At 33.2% G+C, this 17331-nt stretch overlaps 3 protein-coding genes across 7 annotated transcripts; 2 read left to right on the top strand and 1 right to left on the bottom strand.

Annotated features, from left to right (window-relative positions):
* Window positions 1-520: 520 nt before the first annotated feature.
* On the top strand, window positions 521-5376 carry LOC123884051 (probable receptor-like protein kinase At5g18500). 5 transcript variants are annotated; one of them, XM_045933051.1, is made up of 8 exons: window positions 521-681; window positions 1656-2328; window positions 2478-2582; window positions 2809-2931; window positions 3066-3236; window positions 3986-4115; window positions 4230-4442; window positions 4941-5376. In XM_045933051.1, the coding sequence occupies exons 2-8, from the start codon at window positions 1676-1678 to the stop codon at window positions 5064-5066; spliced, it is 1521 nt and encodes a 506-aa protein (XP_045789007.1). In that variant the 5' UTR covers window positions 521-681; window positions 1656-1675; the 3' UTR covers window positions 5067-5376. The 5 variants fall into 5 exon arrangements, with proteins under 5 accessions (XP_045789007.1, XP_045789005.1, XP_045789004.1 ...); XM_045933049.1 differs by lacking the exon at window positions 521-681 and adding an exon at window positions 690-1077; XM_045933048.1 differs by lacking the exon at window positions 521-681 and adding an exon at window positions 1303-1459.
* Window positions 5377-8828: 3452 nt separating this feature from the next.
* On the top strand, window positions 8829-9533 carry LOC123884053 (protein FAR1-RELATED SEQUENCE 4-like). Its single transcript, XM_045933054.1, has 2 exons — window positions 8829-9200; window positions 9301-9533. The coding sequence occupies exons 1-2, from the start codon at window positions 8829-8831 to the stop codon at window positions 9334-9336; spliced, it is 408 nt and encodes a 135-aa protein (XP_045789010.1). The 3' UTR covers window positions 9337-9533.
* A 5597-nt stretch (window positions 9534-15130) lies between these two features.
* LOC123884050 lies at window positions 15131-15811 on the bottom strand. The gene has a single exon (XM_045933047.1). It carries the CDS (start codon window positions 15721-15723, stop codon window positions 15229-15231), a length of 495 nt encoding a protein of 164 aa, XP_045789003.1. The 5' UTR covers window positions 15724-15811; the 3' UTR covers window positions 15131-15228.
* Between the last annotated feature and the right edge of the window lie 1520 nt (window positions 15812-17331).

Here is a 17331-nt window from a genome sequence, read left to right as displayed (position 1 = left end):
GAGTAGTTCTTTCATGGGCACAAACCCAAATAATATTTGTTAGGCACAACTCACAAGAAACAAAAAATAGTTAAAGTAATTTTTTTTTGAATAATGCTAGCAACACACTCTTTAACAAACACACTCTAATACACTCTCTTTTATTGGTTGAAATTCACATGAGTCCCATTAAAAAATGTGGATCCATATAACTTTTATGGGACCCATATAAATTTTAACCAATAGAAGAGAGTGTGTTAGAGTGTGTTTGTTAAAGAGTGTGTTGCTAGCACTCCTTTTTTTTTTATAATCAGTTAAAATAATGTAAATTGATATGACCATTTTATTTTTCTTTTAATTTTTTTGACTTGTGTTTGTGTGCCTAAATATTGTGCTTATATAGTTGTGGCTATAAGCAAGTGTGTCTCTACTAACAAACATTGATGAATGTCAAAATATAAATAACAAATTAATGTTCTTAAAAAAAATAATGAATAATCAATGAATAATAAAAAGAATTAAAAAACACTACTAGAAGTAGCAAGTAGAAGGAAACAGAAAAGTTTGAGAGACATATTGAGAGAGGAAGAAAGAGATTGAACACTAAACCAAAAGTCCAAAACAAAACATCAAAAGATTATGTAATGTTTATGAAGACAAAGAAAGAGAAGATTTGAAGAAACATCAACAACAAAAAAAAAAAGTTTGTATTTTTTATTTTTTTTATCTTCTCTTTTACTGTATGTAATGTGAGTCATGTCATTGCCCATCACCTACCACTGATAATTCAATGCCTTCTTCTTCTTCTTAGCCCCACCGCCATTCTCTTCTTCTCAGATTTTCATGTGCTTCTTGTGTTCTTCATTTCCCTCCAACTACACACTAAAGGGTCAAATTTAGTGCCTTTTTTGGTTGTGTTTGAGAAATTCCATTTTTTGAGATTGGAAATAGATACCCTTTTGAGCATTTGACAAAACCCATAAAGCAAAATTTGACATTTTTTTAGATTTTCAAAATGGGTCTTAACTTTGGGTGTTTCAATGGCTTCACTTAAGAGATCTAGTTTTGAATCTGTGTAGGATTTTTTGTTTTGGAAAGGTATTCATTCATTGAACATTTTTTGTTTCAAAGAATTGTTTTTTACCTTTTGTTTTTTTTCTATGTTGGATTAACTTGTCTATGTAATTTTTAAGTCTTTGTTTTACATTGTTGGTAAGAATTAAGGATAGTCCTTTTTGTTTTGTTGCATTTGGTTGTTTTGTAACTTTACTCAATTTATTTTTTGGGTTGCTTAATGTTGAAACTTTACTAGGCTTGTGTTTTCTTATGTTGCAATGAACAAAGTTTTAGTCTTTTTTGCTTACTTGTTTCAATGGCTTTGGTTGTTAGATGTTTCCTTTCATGAGTATGAGTCATTTAGACTTTTTGCTTAGTTGGGATGTGAATTTCTTACCAAAATTAAGTTTTTGTTTTTCTTCATGTAAGCTCTCTCTTTTGTTATATATATTATTATTTTGTTATTTAGATTTTGAATGGCTGTATGTATGATTAAGTTTCTCAAATCTTGTTGGTGCGCAAATTCACAAAAATAGTAATGTATACTTAGAAATTGCATTATTTTACAATTTGATTTGTTGTCTAATTGTCATTTAATATTTCAATTTTGATTTTTGCAGATTTTTTTGGAAACACCAAAATGGCGTCTGATCTAAATTCAGGGTTGTCAAAGAAAACATTTGTTTTCGGATTGAAAGTTTGGGTATTAATGGGAATTATTGTTGGTTTGTTCATTATAATCATTCTTGCGGTGCTATCAATATGTCTTACTTTAAGAAAGAAATCGAGAAGAGGCAACGGTGGCATGCGTCCTCTTAGCCATATTCTGTCTATTTCAGAAGAGATCAAAGAAATTAGTGTCGATCAAGTTTCATCGAATAATCATCCGCAAAATGGTTCTTTCATGAGCTTGAATGACAAGTTTAGTGATGGCGATTCCGGAAAGGTTTTGATCCAGACAAAGAATGGAGATAATAGTAGTCAATCAGGCTCGTTTAATCGTTTAGAGAAAGATCCGAGTGGTTCTCAGTCAGGTGAAGATAGTGGCGGTTTTAGGAGCATTTCAGCTTATAGGTCTTCGTCGCATCCTATATCTGCACCATCACCATGTTCTGGTCTTCCTGAATTCTCTCACCTTGGCTGGGGTCACTGGTTTACACTAAGGGACTTGGAACTTGCAACTAACAGGTTTTCGAAAGACAATATTATCGGTGAAGGTGGTTATGGAGTTGTCTATCGAGGTCAACTTATCAATGGGAATCCTGTTGCCATTAAGAAGCTCCTCAATAATTTGTAAGTTATTTTCTTTATAGTTTCATTGCAGCTTTTGTTTTAAAGTTTTTGATTATGAACCAGGTTTTACAATGGTTTCGTGTCATGTTTTATTAGCATGTTTGCAAATGCAGCTATTTTATCGAAAAATTGTTAATTTCATCATGCAGAGGACAAGCTGAAAAGGAATTTAGGGTGGAAGTTGAGGCTATTGGTCATGTGCGGCATAAGAACTTGGTTCGACTTTTAGGCTTTTGCATTGAAGGAACTCACAGGTAGTAAATTGTTTAATGTTTGCGCTATGTATGCATTTGATTATTTGCATCCATAAAAGCTTACGATGTGACTGATTAATGTTTGCATCATCACCGTCATTATTTTAAAAATCTATTAACCGCTTGAAAAATCTAGTCTTTACGTCTTTCTAGAATGGAATTTCTTTTAGTAATGTTTTATATTATTTGCAGATTTCGTTCTTATTGAACTTGCTATAAATTTCAGGTTATTGATTTATGAGTATGTTAACAACGGCAATTTAGAGCAGTGGCTTCATGGAGCCATGCGGCAGCATGGATATCTTACTTGGGAAGCTCGGATAAAAATTCTTCTTGGAACAGCCAAAGCGTATGCTAATTTCTTCTCGAAAAGAAACATTAATCTACTAGTTTCCCGAGTTTATTTTGTTGATTGAGTTTCCTTTTTATCTAATGACTAATTGATTGATGATGATTAATTTGATTGATTATTGTATCTTGTAGGCTTGCTTACTTGCACGAGGCGATTGAGCCAAAAGTTGTACATCGAGATATTAAGTCGAGCAATATTTTAATTGATGATAGCTTTAATGCAAAAATATCTGACTTTGGGCTTGCTAAGTTACTTGGTGCTGGAAAAAGTCACATTACAACTAGAGTAATGGGTACTTTTGGGTAAGATTCTCATGTTTCAAATTTATAATTTGTTTGTTTTCTGTTTAAGAATTAATTTCTTCATAAATTCTTATTTTATTAGACACGGTGAAATAATCATTTTGTAGTACACCAAATAAAGAAATTACTATATAATTGGTCATTTTTTTTATTTTCCTCGGTGATCTCATGCTAATATTCTATTAAGTATTATATTTTGCCTTAACAATCTGTAATGTTTCTGCCAAAACATGACAGATATTCATTTGCATACGAAAATTAACATAATTGGTGTGTTTTTTTTTTTGGTCAAGTAGCCTAGTGGCTAGAAAATCCACCTTAAAGGTGAAAAAGTGGAGTGTCCCGGGTTCGAACCCGGGCTCCTGCACATATAATGCGATGTCCCTACCAACTGAGCCAAGCTCACGGAAACACATAATTGGTGTTTTTATTCATTAAACTAATTATATATTCCGAGAAGTCATAGTTGTATGTAATTGGCTCTTTCTTTTCATTGGTTGCATACTAGCATTGCAATTTTCAAGATAAGATGTTCTAGAGTATGTCAAATCTGGATTACTAAATGAAAGCAATGACCAAGTCAAAAATGAATGATTAATTGTGAATTTCAACTCAGCTATATTGTAGTGGACATTCATTAAAATCTGACAAAGTTGACCTTTTTGTTCTTTAATTGTAATATTATAGAAATTAAATCTGCGTCTTGTTTGCTCATTCTTCTTTTGCATGCTTGTGCTGTATATTTTCAGATACGTAGCTCCAGAATATGCGAATTCTGGCTTGTTAAATGAGAAGAGTGATGTTTATAGCTTTGGTGTATTGCTTCTTGAAGCAATTACAGGAAGAGATCCAGTCGATTATAGCCGATCAGCAGCCGAGGTGTGCCATTGTCATCGGTTTACTTTAGAAATAATAATATCTCTAACATACTACCGTTTTGACTCATGGGGCTTTCATTGATGCAATATTTTTTTTCTTCTTTTTTTCGTATAGGTAAATTTGGTTGACTGGCTCAAGATGATGGTAGGGTGTAGGCGCTCAGAAGAGGTGGTGGACCCTAATATTGAGACTAGGCCATCGACTAGTGCCCTAAAACGATCCCTTTTAACTGCTTTGAGGTGTGTTGATCCAGATTCTGAAAAAAGACCAAAGATGAGCCAAGTTGTTCGCATGCTTGAATCAGAGGAATATCCTATACCTCGAGAGGTTTGGCATTCGATTTTTATATTTTTCATTGTAACATGGCAATCTGTGCTTTATGAAATTACATTTCGTTCTTTACAAAACAAAAGGGTTTGGCTACACATAAGACAAAGGGAATGATAAAAATTATAGACTTGTTTTGTTTGAAAAATTACAATTTTCAATGATTTGTGTAGAATTCGGGTATAATTTTCCGAATATAATTTCAAAATAGAGTGAAGATCTATTTTGGTCCTTCACAAATTTCAGACGGGACAATTCAATACAAAAATAAAACCCTAGTCTTTTGACATTTTCATATTGGGGACAAATTAATCTCTCTGTTATAACGAATCAGGGACTAGTTTGTCCTCAATATTAAAATATCAGGGACTAATTTGGGTTTTATCTTCGAGACATCTGTTTTGAGACCCCCCTGTTCAAATTTTAAGAAACATAATTTATGTTAGTTTGTATATTTGGAATGTGATGTTTTCTCAAATATTGTGAGTGACATTTCAGGATCGTAGACGGCGAAAGAGCCAAGCAGGAAACATAGAGGTAGAGAGCCAGAGGGAGACTTCAGATACAGATAAGAGTGACAATCCAGATCATAAACCAAATGGCAGAACAAACCAACACATGTAGATCGAGATAGTGATCTCAAAGGTATTTCAAAGATAAGGAACACAAGTGAACTTGCAAATTTTGCATTCTTTCGAGATTCTGTAAGTTCCTACGCTGCGCAGGAACCGGTTACTTATATATATACCTATAGGTTTAGATGTTAGAATGTAGATTATTGTGTATGAATATGGCATGAGTTCCTTTGGACTAGTAGTGATGGTGTGTATAGTTTATTACTCTACTATTCTTTCCTTTTGTATTTTCATTTATTTCATCATTAAGGAACTAAACTTTTTCTCTGGAAGATCAGAAAAAGTATTGTTTTCATGAATGTTCTAATAGTTATAAGAGTTTGATAAATCCAAGAGTACTTGAATGAGAAGATTCATGTCTCTTTGCTCCTAACGAGAGATCTTAGGTTTGAAACCAGTCTTAGGGATGCAACAACATTCAAACTCTTGAGAAAAATATTTGCAGTTGATTATGGTCTTATCCGGTTTACACACAAAGTTTAATAACGACGTAAAATATTTGCATGTGTAAAATTTAGTAAGATAGTGAAATATTGTTTAATGCATGTGTAAAATTTGTTTAGAGTTTAATTGTTGTGTACCATCGGTGTAATTTTTTTTTTACACATACATCCAATGACGCGTTGTCACATCATTTAATGAATGTGACACATCATGTGTTTTTAATTACCATACATGATGTGTCGGTATATTATTGGACGCATGTGCAAAATAACTTTACACTGACGGTGCATATAAATTAAATTCATTTGTTTATACCGTCAATATTTAGTCATTAAACTTTATTAAAATTCACCAGATATTTAACTCTTCTAATTGGTGGATTCTAAGGTGAGGGCTCAATTAAGTTCCTCACCGGTGTACCACTTAACTTGACCTTTGGATTAAACAAGCGTACATGATCTAAAATGTTCCTTATCACACTGGATTCATTTTCTTTTTTTCTTTTTTTCTCTCTCCCTCAACCGATCTCGCTCTCCACATCTGCATTCTCCATGATCTTTCGCCACTGTCTGCAAACAATTACCCATAAATTGATCTTTTCTATCATCTAAGTGGAAGTTAATTGGTGCCTCTACATAACCAACTTTTGCTACAAATAAAATAACATCCTGCTGCAATTGCTTTAAAAGGGGGTTCAAGTTTATGTTTCCAAAGAATAATATCATCCATTATTGTTGTTCTATCCATTATTGTGGTTAATGTCTTTAAATTTTTGTTATCAATTTTTGTGGGATGTGTTTATGCAAAATGTAAGTTTCATTCATTCCCAGATGATCTATCATGGTTTGATATAAATTTGCTTCATTTTTTTTGTTATAATTAAGAAAATAATCTTCTGATTTACTCTAAAAGAAGAATAATATTGTGCAATGTTTAATTGAATTCGAAGGAAATAAGGGTTGTACTGTATGAAGGATAAAATTACATCCCTAAAGAGAATAAGAGGAAGAAACCGGATCCGGTGTGGTCAGGAATTATTAGATCATATAGACTAATTAAATCTAACGGTAGATTTGAGTAGTACACCGGTGAGGGACTTGATATAGCCCTCACATTAGAAGAGCCACCCTTTTATTTATTTATTTTTGGTATTTTTTTTTTGAAGGATTATTTATTTTTGGTATTGGTATTAACTCTTCTACCTATTTATGAAGTTGAAGATTATTAAAATATTATAAGTTGCAATCTTTTCTTTCTAAATTGGCATCGAAATGTATATTCAAAGATATTTTTAATCACTTCATGTTTATTTCTTTCTTTCTATAATGGTAATCCAGGGTCCATAAAATGGATATATAATATAACATCAAGATGAGAAGAGTAAAATTACTCAATGATTGTTCCCGTGAGCGAGGAGTTCAGGTTCCCTCCATTTAATGAATCATCCATTTAGCCAATTAATTACATGGATGTGTGATATGTGTCAAATAAACAATCTAATGGCCTAGATCAAACCTCTAAAAATACACCTTCCCCGTGTCTTTCTTCTTCACCTTCGGATCTCTGTAACTTTCTTCTTCACCGTCACTCTTCTTCCTTGTTTCACTTTACTTTGGGGCAAACCATAATAAAATTGAATTAATTTTGAAATAACAGTGGAATCAAACCCAACAATTACAAGCCAAACACACACCATTTTGACCTAACAAAATTCAATTTTCCAGAAGTAGAAATATGAAGCTTAACAATGTCTCAAATTTAAGCATGAATCAAAAGAGAAATTGAATAGAAGAATAGGCTACAGTCCGGGAAGGAGAAGAGATCGAGAATGGAAAAACGCTGCAGAGCATGACATGTCGGAACGCGGGGAAGATGAAGAGGAGACCATGGATATCATAAGGGATCGTTCAATGGTACAGAGGAATATGCAACGCGACTTTTGGTGCTGGGATGGATGGCGGCAGCACCGACGAAGATGAGAGGACGAAGAGGGAGTTGCTAAGTTCCATATCAGAGGAAGGGGAAAGTTACAGGGAAGGTGTATTTTTAGAGATTTGATCACAGCCATTAGATTGTTTGTTTGACACATGTCACACATCCATGTAATTAATTGGCTAAATGGAGGATTCATTAAATGGAGGGAACCTGAACTCGTGAGCGAGGGCTGAGATTTGAACTCGGAATTTTTCACTTATTTATTTTTAGGGGTAAATTTCTAGCTACTAGACTACTTGATCAAAATAAAAAAGGACTCTGATTAATATTTAAACACACTATTAATTCATTTCATTCGATATAATGTTCGTGATGCTATCGGTAGAGGTGTAAAAAAGGGCCATACTATCGGGTCGGCTCATTAGCCCTATATTTTTACACGGGCCGGGCTTCATAAAAAGGGACCGGGCCTTATCAGGTCGGGCCTTATCGGACCAGGCTTTTTCATGGGCCGGCCCACGAGCTTTTGGGCTGGTCCCTTAAAGAATTAAAAAAAATATTTAAAACATTCTATAATCTTTTTATTGTTATATTTTGGTCGTATTTTTATGCATAATTCATATATAATCTTTTTTATTATTTCTGTCATTTTACAGCTGTGCTATATGGTGCGACAGGCACCCCACGAAATTGCACGAACACGTGCGTTGCCACTTGCCACCAGTTTCCTTTATTAATAAATTAATATGAAAATAAAATAAATAAAAAAATATTGAAGAGAAAATTTTGCACGCGCGTCAGTGCTATTTTGTTCAAGAATGTAAACTACCCACTAATCCTATATCAATCCAAAGCGCGCGCAGTTAGGACTTGCCGCCAGCAACCATTATTGACAGTTTAATTCACTATCATCGACTCGATATATCTATTGTTGCGGTTGTCGTCTTCGTTGTTTTTATTGCTGTCTATCTTCATTCTGGTTGTCTCCATTGAAGCCTCTGACGCCGTTGTCGTCGTTCTCGTTGTTGTCATCATTGTGGTTCTCGCCGCATAACCAACACTGCAACTGCTCTGCATTTCGTTCAATTCAACAGTGAGTATAATTTATCTTTATTACTTTTCCTTATATTACTAGCTAGAATAATCTTGTTGCCTTCAGTTATAATTAGTTGATTAATTTAATTTTCTTTTTTTAAAAATGGTTGCATTATTAGTGGAGAAAAGGATTACATCTTTTGACGAAGAAGAGACTAGTCATATAAATGAAATTTGTGATGATAAAATGGAAGAGAGTGGTCACATAAATGAAACTTGTGATGATAAATTAGAAGAGAGTGGTAACACAAATGAAGATGAAGAGCCTAAGGTTGGAATGATATTTAGTTCTCAAGAAGTTACCAAATATTACAAGAATTATGCTAGGTGTATGGGTTTTGGAGTTAGTAAAATCAGTTCAAAAAATGGAGATGATGGAAAAAGATACTTTACTCTAGGATGTAGTCGTGCAAGAAGCTACGTGAGTAATTCAAAAAACCTTTTAAAGCCAAATCCTATCACAAAATCACAATGTAAGGCTAGAGTAAATGTGTGTGTGTCTTTAGATGGAACAGTTACAATTTCAAGAGTTTCTCTTGAGCATAATCATGAATTAAGCCCAAGCAAATCAAGATATTTTAGATGCAACAAGAATCTAGATCCTCATATAAAAAGAAGTTTGGAGCTTAATGATCGAGCTGGGATAAATGTAAGCAGAAATTTTTGGCAATATAGTCAAGTTTTAATATACTCCTATTTTAATTTTAATACAAGTCACTAATTATTTCATTCATGTGTTCTTTTTGCAGGCACAACATCATATAAATGATCGCCCATTATCATGATGCAGTGGAGATGTGTGAGTTTTATTCATGTTGGGGTGCTCCCAGGCATGTGTGAAGAGGGTAAAAATTGAATTCATAGTGTAGGGGAAGTCCTACTATTTCAACTGTGTAATTTTCCTGCATATTTGCATTTTCTCTGTTGTGGGGCAGTATGTAAGTTGCAGGCTGTGGCTGAGTTTGTCAGGATGAACTACTTGTGTAGCTTTATTATTGAATGGTTTAGTTTTGATTTTGGTATCATTTTGGCTTTAATGTTACTATACCTCATTTATGTTTTTAAGCATTTTATGGCTTTAATACAATGGATTTTTTAATTTCGATCATTTTTATGTAATTGATTTTGAAACACAGATTACCAATCATATTGAAACTTGATTTCTGAAAGTATCAATCTTCAATATATTCAATCTTCCAATATATTCAATATTCAAATATTACAACAATGTACATACATTAACAATGTAATATAACTTTTTACAATTATGCCTCTACATCACTTGCATCTAAATTGTGATTCACTCCATCTGACTTCAATGTCAATTCCTTGTTGACGAGGTATTTTAACCGAAATTATTCTGCGGTTGACTCTCTAGTCGCACATATCAGCATAGCACTCCGTCTTTGTTTAGCAATTGTGCACTATTTTGATCTTGAGCAGTAGTTTATTAATGGTAGCTACCTATTTAACTCCTTCCCTTGCAATTTTAACCTGCTAGAGTGCTAGACTGCTATTCATGGAAAACCTGCAAAACACAACCATACATGCTACAAAACAGCAGCCATTGTCAACAATAAACACTAATTCAACACTGTCATCGATTCTTTATATCTATTGCGGCCGCTTCATCTCTATTGTTGCCTTTGTTGTTGTTATTATTGTTCTTTTATCTCTATCTCCATTGTTTCCGTTTCACACAATCACTCTACTGCACATTGCAAAACAACCAAGCTTATTATAACTATATTTACTCCTTTTTTTATTTGGAAACAACTTTATTAGAATAAAACCTTGAGTATAAAGGCAAGGCAACAAACAGAACCTGCATAATACAGCAGGAGTAACAAAACAGAATCCAAACACACACTTGGAAACAACAACTCTCAATCAACCAACTAAGCTACACAAGCACTTCTAACAAGATCCTAAAAAAACCAGTTTCACAGAATCTAATCTAACACTTAATCCAACACACCAAGTTCAATTTAGCTTATAATGCCAAGTGCCAACAATGAGTTTTACAGCAAGTGACTTGTAGACGAACTTCATCACCTACAAAAATCAGAGAATATCAAAGGCGGACAAAAAGAAGAGAGTAGTATACGGTTACTGAACCGAAGAGAGTTATACGGTTACTGTAACACATGAGAGGGTGGTTGAGTTGAACGGCGGTGGTTAGGTTAGGGAAATCGATTTGATAGAGATCAGAATTGTGACGAAGGATTAAGCTTAAATTGAAATTGAAAGAGTTTTTGAGATGAAGGTTGATGAAGTTGATGCTATCGATTAAGGAACGAAGTGATTTTGAAGTCGATCGGACTCTGAGAAGAGATGGAACCGGTAAGAGGGAGAGTATGTCAGTGAATAATTCTGGTGGAATGTTTGCCATCGACGATGAGATTGGGAAGTGATTTTGATTTAAGCGATTTTTTGGTGTTCGTCATCTGCTCTCCTGCAGAAATCTTTGGTATGATCCTCAACATCTGTTGGTTTCGATTTCGATTTGATCCTCACGGTTGTGGAACGATGGCGATGGCGTAGTTGATTGTAAGGAAGGAGTGTGAAGGGACGCAGAGGAGTATTTCCGGCGAACAATTTAGGGTTAATTTGGGCATTTTGTCTATAGACGAATTTAAGAGAGTGGCCCCATCAGGATGCCAAGTCACTCGCGGGATTTTCACGACAAAACTCTCGTGCCTTTCAGCATTTTCCGTCCATTTTATTGTTATTATTTGTGTTTTGTTTCTATCTATAATCTGTTTTATTCCTATTTTTAAGCATATCATCTTTTTATTGTCTTTATCTTATATATATATATATATATATATATATATATTGTGAAATTACAACGAAAGATATAAAACTTGGAATATGGTTATTTTAAGCATATCATCTTTTTATTGTATTTATTTTATATTCTTTATATATTGTTTTTATTTTTATTTTTTTTACTTAAATTACAATGAAAGATATAAAACTTGGAAATTTTTTTATTTTTTTTGGTTTTCAAAACCAGTTTAATCTGGTTCGGAGGTCAGTTCTGGCATCAAATGGTTCCAGACTCCTCCCGATCGCAGTTGCGGGGGATCGAACCGCGGTCCTCCCTACCAAGTTCAACGCCAATCACCACTGAACCAACTAACGGTTGGTATAAAACTTGGAATATGGTTAAACCTACTAAGGATAAATTAGTAACTTTGGTAGTAATTAATTTTATTATATTAAAAGTAGATATAAAATACTGAGATACGAGGTAGAAATCTATACCTGTATATAAAGATAATACAAAAAAATTTGGTGTTGAGTTTTCATAATAGCAACAATATCTTATTAACAAACTCACCATGATATAAGACAAAATAGAAAATGCGGATCACACAAACGGACACAAAACGTGTCCGTTTGGCCGCTAGTAATAATAATAATATGACAAAAAACTTATTGGATTAGAGTGAGATTATTTGTTAAAGATTTGTTTGTTTGTTTGATGAGGATAAAGAGGAAAATATTGTTGTTTGGGAGATTATGTGAGAAAATATAAGGATACGAATTACCTTCTTGGAGATTTAGTTAACGGGCCGGGCCGACCCCTTTATATGACCGGGGCCCCCGGGACGGGCCAGGCCGGACCGGCCCCTTTGACAGCTCTAGCTGTCGGAAGAGAGCGAGCAACACAATTGGCTTATCTCCGAATACCAGTATCAGTATGCTAGTTAAAAAAACATCAGCAACCATTTCAGTGCCTTCAATACTGCAAAAGTTTTGGCCTCTGCTACTGTTAGAGATCCACTGTGCTAAACAGTTTTCGATTGAACTACCTTGCCATTATCGATTCTCCAGCACAACCTGCATCCAAACATATTGTTGTCAGTGAACAACGCTGCATCCACATTGCATTTTAACGATCCTATAGGCGGTTTCCTCCAGCTCCCTGCACTGTTTCTGTTATGGCTTTTGCTCTCGACTAGTTAATTTTTTTTTGTAAACCATCGGTCAATCCCCTAATAAAACAAATTATTTGAGAAAATCGTTTTGAAAGACAGTTTCAATAAACAGAGAAAGGGAAAAAAAAGAATACACAAGTACTTTTATACTATTTCACGATCGACCAACTACCTGCTACGTCTAGTCCCCTCATTATTGAGAAATTTTTCCTTCTTTATTCGAAGGATTTAAATCCACTATAACAATTATTACACAAGTATTCTTTACTCCGCCTCTCCATGTTAAAATCAGAGATACACAAATAGGAAAATAGAAAGACGGCTAGGGTCAATGGAATACCAATAGCTTAACATTACAAAAAGGTTACTAGAGAATATATAATAAAACCTAATGGACTCTAAACTAACAGGCCCAATAACATAAACTATTATTTTATTATCTAACACCTACTCTCAAACTCATGATGCATCAACAAGAAGCATTATGAGTTTGTCAAACAAAATACGAAAATAAAATAAACTACCAAATAAAATAAACTTCTAACATCACCCCTCAAGCTAAAGCTTACTAAGCTTTAAGCTTGTTACAAATTAGCCCTAACAACAAATCAACCCAATTAAGATCACGATCAACTAAGAGCAGCCATTTACCATCAAAGAGGAGAGAACCAAATCAAATTAATCCAACATCCAATCCAATGCAGTCCAAGCTAACCAAAAACCAAATCAATCGAACAAATTCAAACTAAACCAATCATAAGAATCAATAGGGAGAAGTGCAATCAATCAGAAGAAGTGCAATAGGGAGAAGTGCAATGCAATCAGAAGAGAAGTGCAATAGGGGGAGAAGTGCAATGCAATCAGAAGAAGTGCAATAGGGGGAGAAGTGCAATAGGGGGAGAAATGCAATACAATCAGAAAAGAAGTGCAATAAGGGGAGAAGTGCAATACAATCAGAAGAAGTGCAATAAAGGGAGAAGTGCAATGCAATCCGAAGTGCAACAGGAAGAAGTGCAATACAATCAAAAGAAGTGCAATAGGAAGAAGTGCAATACAATCAAAAGAAGTGCAATAGGGAGAAGTGCAATGCAATCAGAAGTGCAACGGGAAGAAGTACAATACAATCAAAAGAAGTGCAATAGGGGGAGAAGTGCAATGTAATAAGAAGAATTAATAGGGAGAAGTGCAATCAAAAGGATGAACCAATAGAGGGAACAAAGCAAACACAAAACTTGCAACGAAACTACCATTAAGCAAAGATCCTAATTTTTTCACCAATTTATTTCTTCAAAGCCAATATAGATCTCCTAGAACCATATGCAACTTGCACCGTTTGAACAAAAGCACCAGACGAATTTAACTCAAATTACAAAATTCCCAAGCAGCAAGCTTTCACATCCCACCATATAATAATATGTTCCAGTCTCGGTGGAGGATTTCAAACTTGTTCTTTAAAGAAGCAAACATATAACAAATTATATGAACAATCAGATTCAGAGCGAACAACCGAAGCAAAATATAGCAAACTTACTTTTCAATTAATTTCTTTCTTTCAATAAATCGACCAAACAAACAGAACCAACAATGCAACAACATCCCCAAATTCTTGGGAATTCAACAGCGGAATCAACAAATAATTCAAGGTGGATCGAAATAAGCTCTCGATACCATGTTAAAATCAGAGATACACAAATAGGAAAATAGAAAGACGGCTAGGGTCAATGGAATACCAATAGCTTAACATTACAAAAAGGTTACTAGAGAATATATAATAAAACCTAATGGACTCTAAACTAACAGGCCCAATAACATAAACTATTATTTTATTATCTAACATGTTACGTACCTTGTTGATGAACCAAGTATTATTTAATCCAGAGTTCTAGGCTACACATGAGTATTCTTTGCTCCGTCTCTCCAAACTATTTCACTAGAAATCTTTTAGTCTTCTCAACACTTTTGGCACCTGCTTCCTTGAGGAACAAGTGTTTATAGTCTCTCTAGACATTTCCTTTTCTAAACAAATGTTGTTGTCACTACTAACTGGTTTACATAGAGTTGGATTTTTGTTTGATCTTAACATAAAATATTTTTTAGGATTCTTACTCTTATTAGAGAGGATATTACAATTCAAATTTTATATCAATCTATTGAGTTTCAAGTATGAGTGGTTAAGTTCTACATCGATTATGAAATGAAAGAATGATGAATTTATAAGAGAGGTGACCTATTAACCTAATGCCTTAAAATTTTGGGTGGAGATGCGACGTCTCCCCCTCTTGTGGTCCTGGAGCATTTGTCACATTGTTTCTACCGAGCTTCCCATAACTCTCAAACACTAGTATGTAGTATTTCTCAAAGTCGAATGAATATACAATCAATTGTATATATATTATCAAGATTATGATTACTATATCCTAGTGATCAACTACTTTCCCTTGTTATTACTAATGTATTGTAAATTTAGGAGTACCCTTCTATTCATTCTCATAAAAAAAAAAACCAAAGCGTAATACATACGTACATAACATAAGAAATCAGTACTTCAAAAAATTATATATATGTATATTTACTAAAAAAAACAAAAGAGTACATCATAAACTTTATAGTTGATAACTTTCAACAATCAAGATCTCATAATGCTCATCTATATTATTCATAATTATTCATAATAACCAAATTGTCAAATAACATACTTGAATTAAAAACAAACACATACAATGTCACCAATTAATTTTCTTTGATCTCCACCTCCTTATCCTTCAATTGCAACAACTCATACTTTTCCTTTTCCTCAATAGTCATAAATGAAGTAGCATGAAATGACTTACCAATCCCCATAGGAGTCTTAAAAAATATCTTCTTTCCATTAAAACCATCAATACTCATTTCAATTATAGGAACCCAAACAAACAATTGCTTACTCTTAATTCCACTCATTTTCTTCATCTTGAATTTCTCCACATAAGCAGTTACTTCAATTCCATAGCTCACAAGAGTCTTTGTACCTTCAAAAAAATGTTCACTTGGTGCTTTTTGCTTCATCCAAACAAATCCAGTTTCTCTAACTCTTCCACATTCTACAAGGTCTTTCAAAGGAAGAACACCTTTTGGAAATCCAAGCTCTTCTAAGAGTTGTATGGAATGGTTGAAGCAGTTTTCGGAACCATAGACAATTTCCGCCCCTGCTCGCTCGTTCACTACCATTGTACTATTGCTAGCCATTGCAAAAAAGGGAAGAGTTTTTTTTTTTTTTTTTTGTGACCAAAGGAATGGAAATATTGTATTATTAACTATATGGATAAATTAAGCTATCATATAATATGTATAAATATAGCTTTTAGAGATGAAGGGTCATTTGCTTAGAAAGGAAGGTAGTTGCTGATTAAATGGAAGTTGAGCTGAATTGGTTTGTTTCTTTTTAGTTGTTCAACCAATTTTTATTAACGTTTTGTGGTTAGTTTGGTCAGCTATAATATGTTTTCTTTATGCATGCATGTATCCTATGATCTATCTATAGTTATATTTGAAGGAGATGCAAAATTTTGATGTAGTCAAAGTATTTTGTTTTTCATCACTTCATGTGGATCAATAAGAACCATGTATTCTGTCACGTCACTTCAACTTACTTTATTGATATGACATAGAAGTTTGCATTATTTTTATTGGTTATCACTATAAAATTAATTTACACGGTAGTGAGTATTATTTGAATTTTTAATATAATCATAAAAAAAAACGTTTTTTTTTAACTCAGTCATAAAATAAACGTGAAGGGTAGATTTTAATGCAAAATAAGTTTTAGTAAAAAAAATGCAAGTTTATCTGCATGATAAGTAACAAAAAAATGTGCATGGTACTTTTTTTTTAATGGCAATTTAGTATATTTTTATTTTATAATTAAGTTGAAATTTTAAATTATTAATACATAATACATATATATATATATATATATATATATATATATATATATATATATATATATATATATATATATATATATATATATATATATATATATATATATATAATGTTCGTAAAAAAAAAAGTATATATATTATGTGTTCCGCTTCCGATTTCTGAGCTATGAAGTACGGACACTGCACGGACATCGGACAACGTGTTTCCAATATTAGGACACGCCTAATCCGATTAGTGTCCGTGTTTTATAGCTTTTGAGTCCTTAAGAAAACTGGTAAAGTTAGGTGGATTTTGTTAGTTAGAAAATATGTAAATTTCATGTTTGGAAGTGGGGTGCGTAAAGGTAGGTATGAAATTTTGGAGTGTGAACAAATTTGAACGTTGTTTATATATGTTATCTTAATCAACGTGGTTTACTGTTTGATTGAACTCAGATCAAGACTTTGTTCAATGACAGATTAGAATGTAAGAAATTTCTTTCAGTTTTCAAAGTTTCGGAATAAAACAAAATCAAAAACAAAACTAACCTGCTTAAGGGGAAATCTTAAACAATAATTGTTATACAGTTGACGATGTTAAGAGAGTCAAAAATACCAAAATCGTAACCTTTAAAGATACACACAATCAATATTAAGCTGATTGAGGTAACGGTTAAGAAACATGAGATCATGGTTCAAATTCTGGCAAAGGAGAAAAAATTAATATATATATATATATATATATATATATATATATATATATATATATATATATATATATATATATATATATATATATATATATATAGGAGCTGCTAATTTAAACCCAGTTGGGTCTAAATAAGCAAAGTGCACCTTTTCAGTTGGACCAAAATACTCATTCTTTTTAATTAATTAACCAAATTACCATCAATGGAGCGGATCCAGTGTCGCG

Source organism: Trifolium pratense, linkage group LG5 (assembly GCF_020283565.1).
Source record: "Trifolium pratense cultivar HEN17-A07 linkage group LG5, ARS_RC_1.1, whole genome shotgun sequence".
NCBI classification, from domain to species: Eukaryota; Viridiplantae; Streptophyta; class Magnoliopsida; order Fabales; family Fabaceae; genus Trifolium; species Trifolium pratense.
The sequence above is the reverse complement of the archived record's forward strand: the minus strand, read 5'-3'. Positions and strand labels throughout refer to the sequence as shown.

Coding starts and splice junctions, on each gene's coding strand:
- LOC123884050 (XM_045933047.1), bottom strand. CDS start 15,723: ATGGCTAGCAATAGTACAATGGTAGTGAACGAGCGAGCAGGGGCGGAA.
- LOC123884053 (XM_045933054.1), top strand. CDS start 8,829: ATGATATTTAGTTCTCAAGAAGTTACCAAATATTACAAGAATTATGCT. Junction 9,201..9,300: donor ATGATCGAGCTGGGATAAAT/GTAAGCAGAAAT, acceptor TTCTTTTTGCAG/GCACAACATCATATAAATGA.
- LOC123884051 (XM_045933048.1), top strand. CDS start 1,369: ATGTTTCCTTTCATGAGTATGAGTCATTTAGACTTTTTGCTTAGTTGG. Junction 4,116..4,229: donor ATAGCCGATCAGCAGCCGAG/GTGTGCCATTGT, acceptor TTTTTCGTATAG/GTAAATTTGGTTGACTGGCT. Junction 4,443..4,940: donor AATATCCTATACCTCGAGAG/GTTTGGCATTCG, acceptor GTGACATTTCAG/GATCGTAGACGGCGAAAGAG.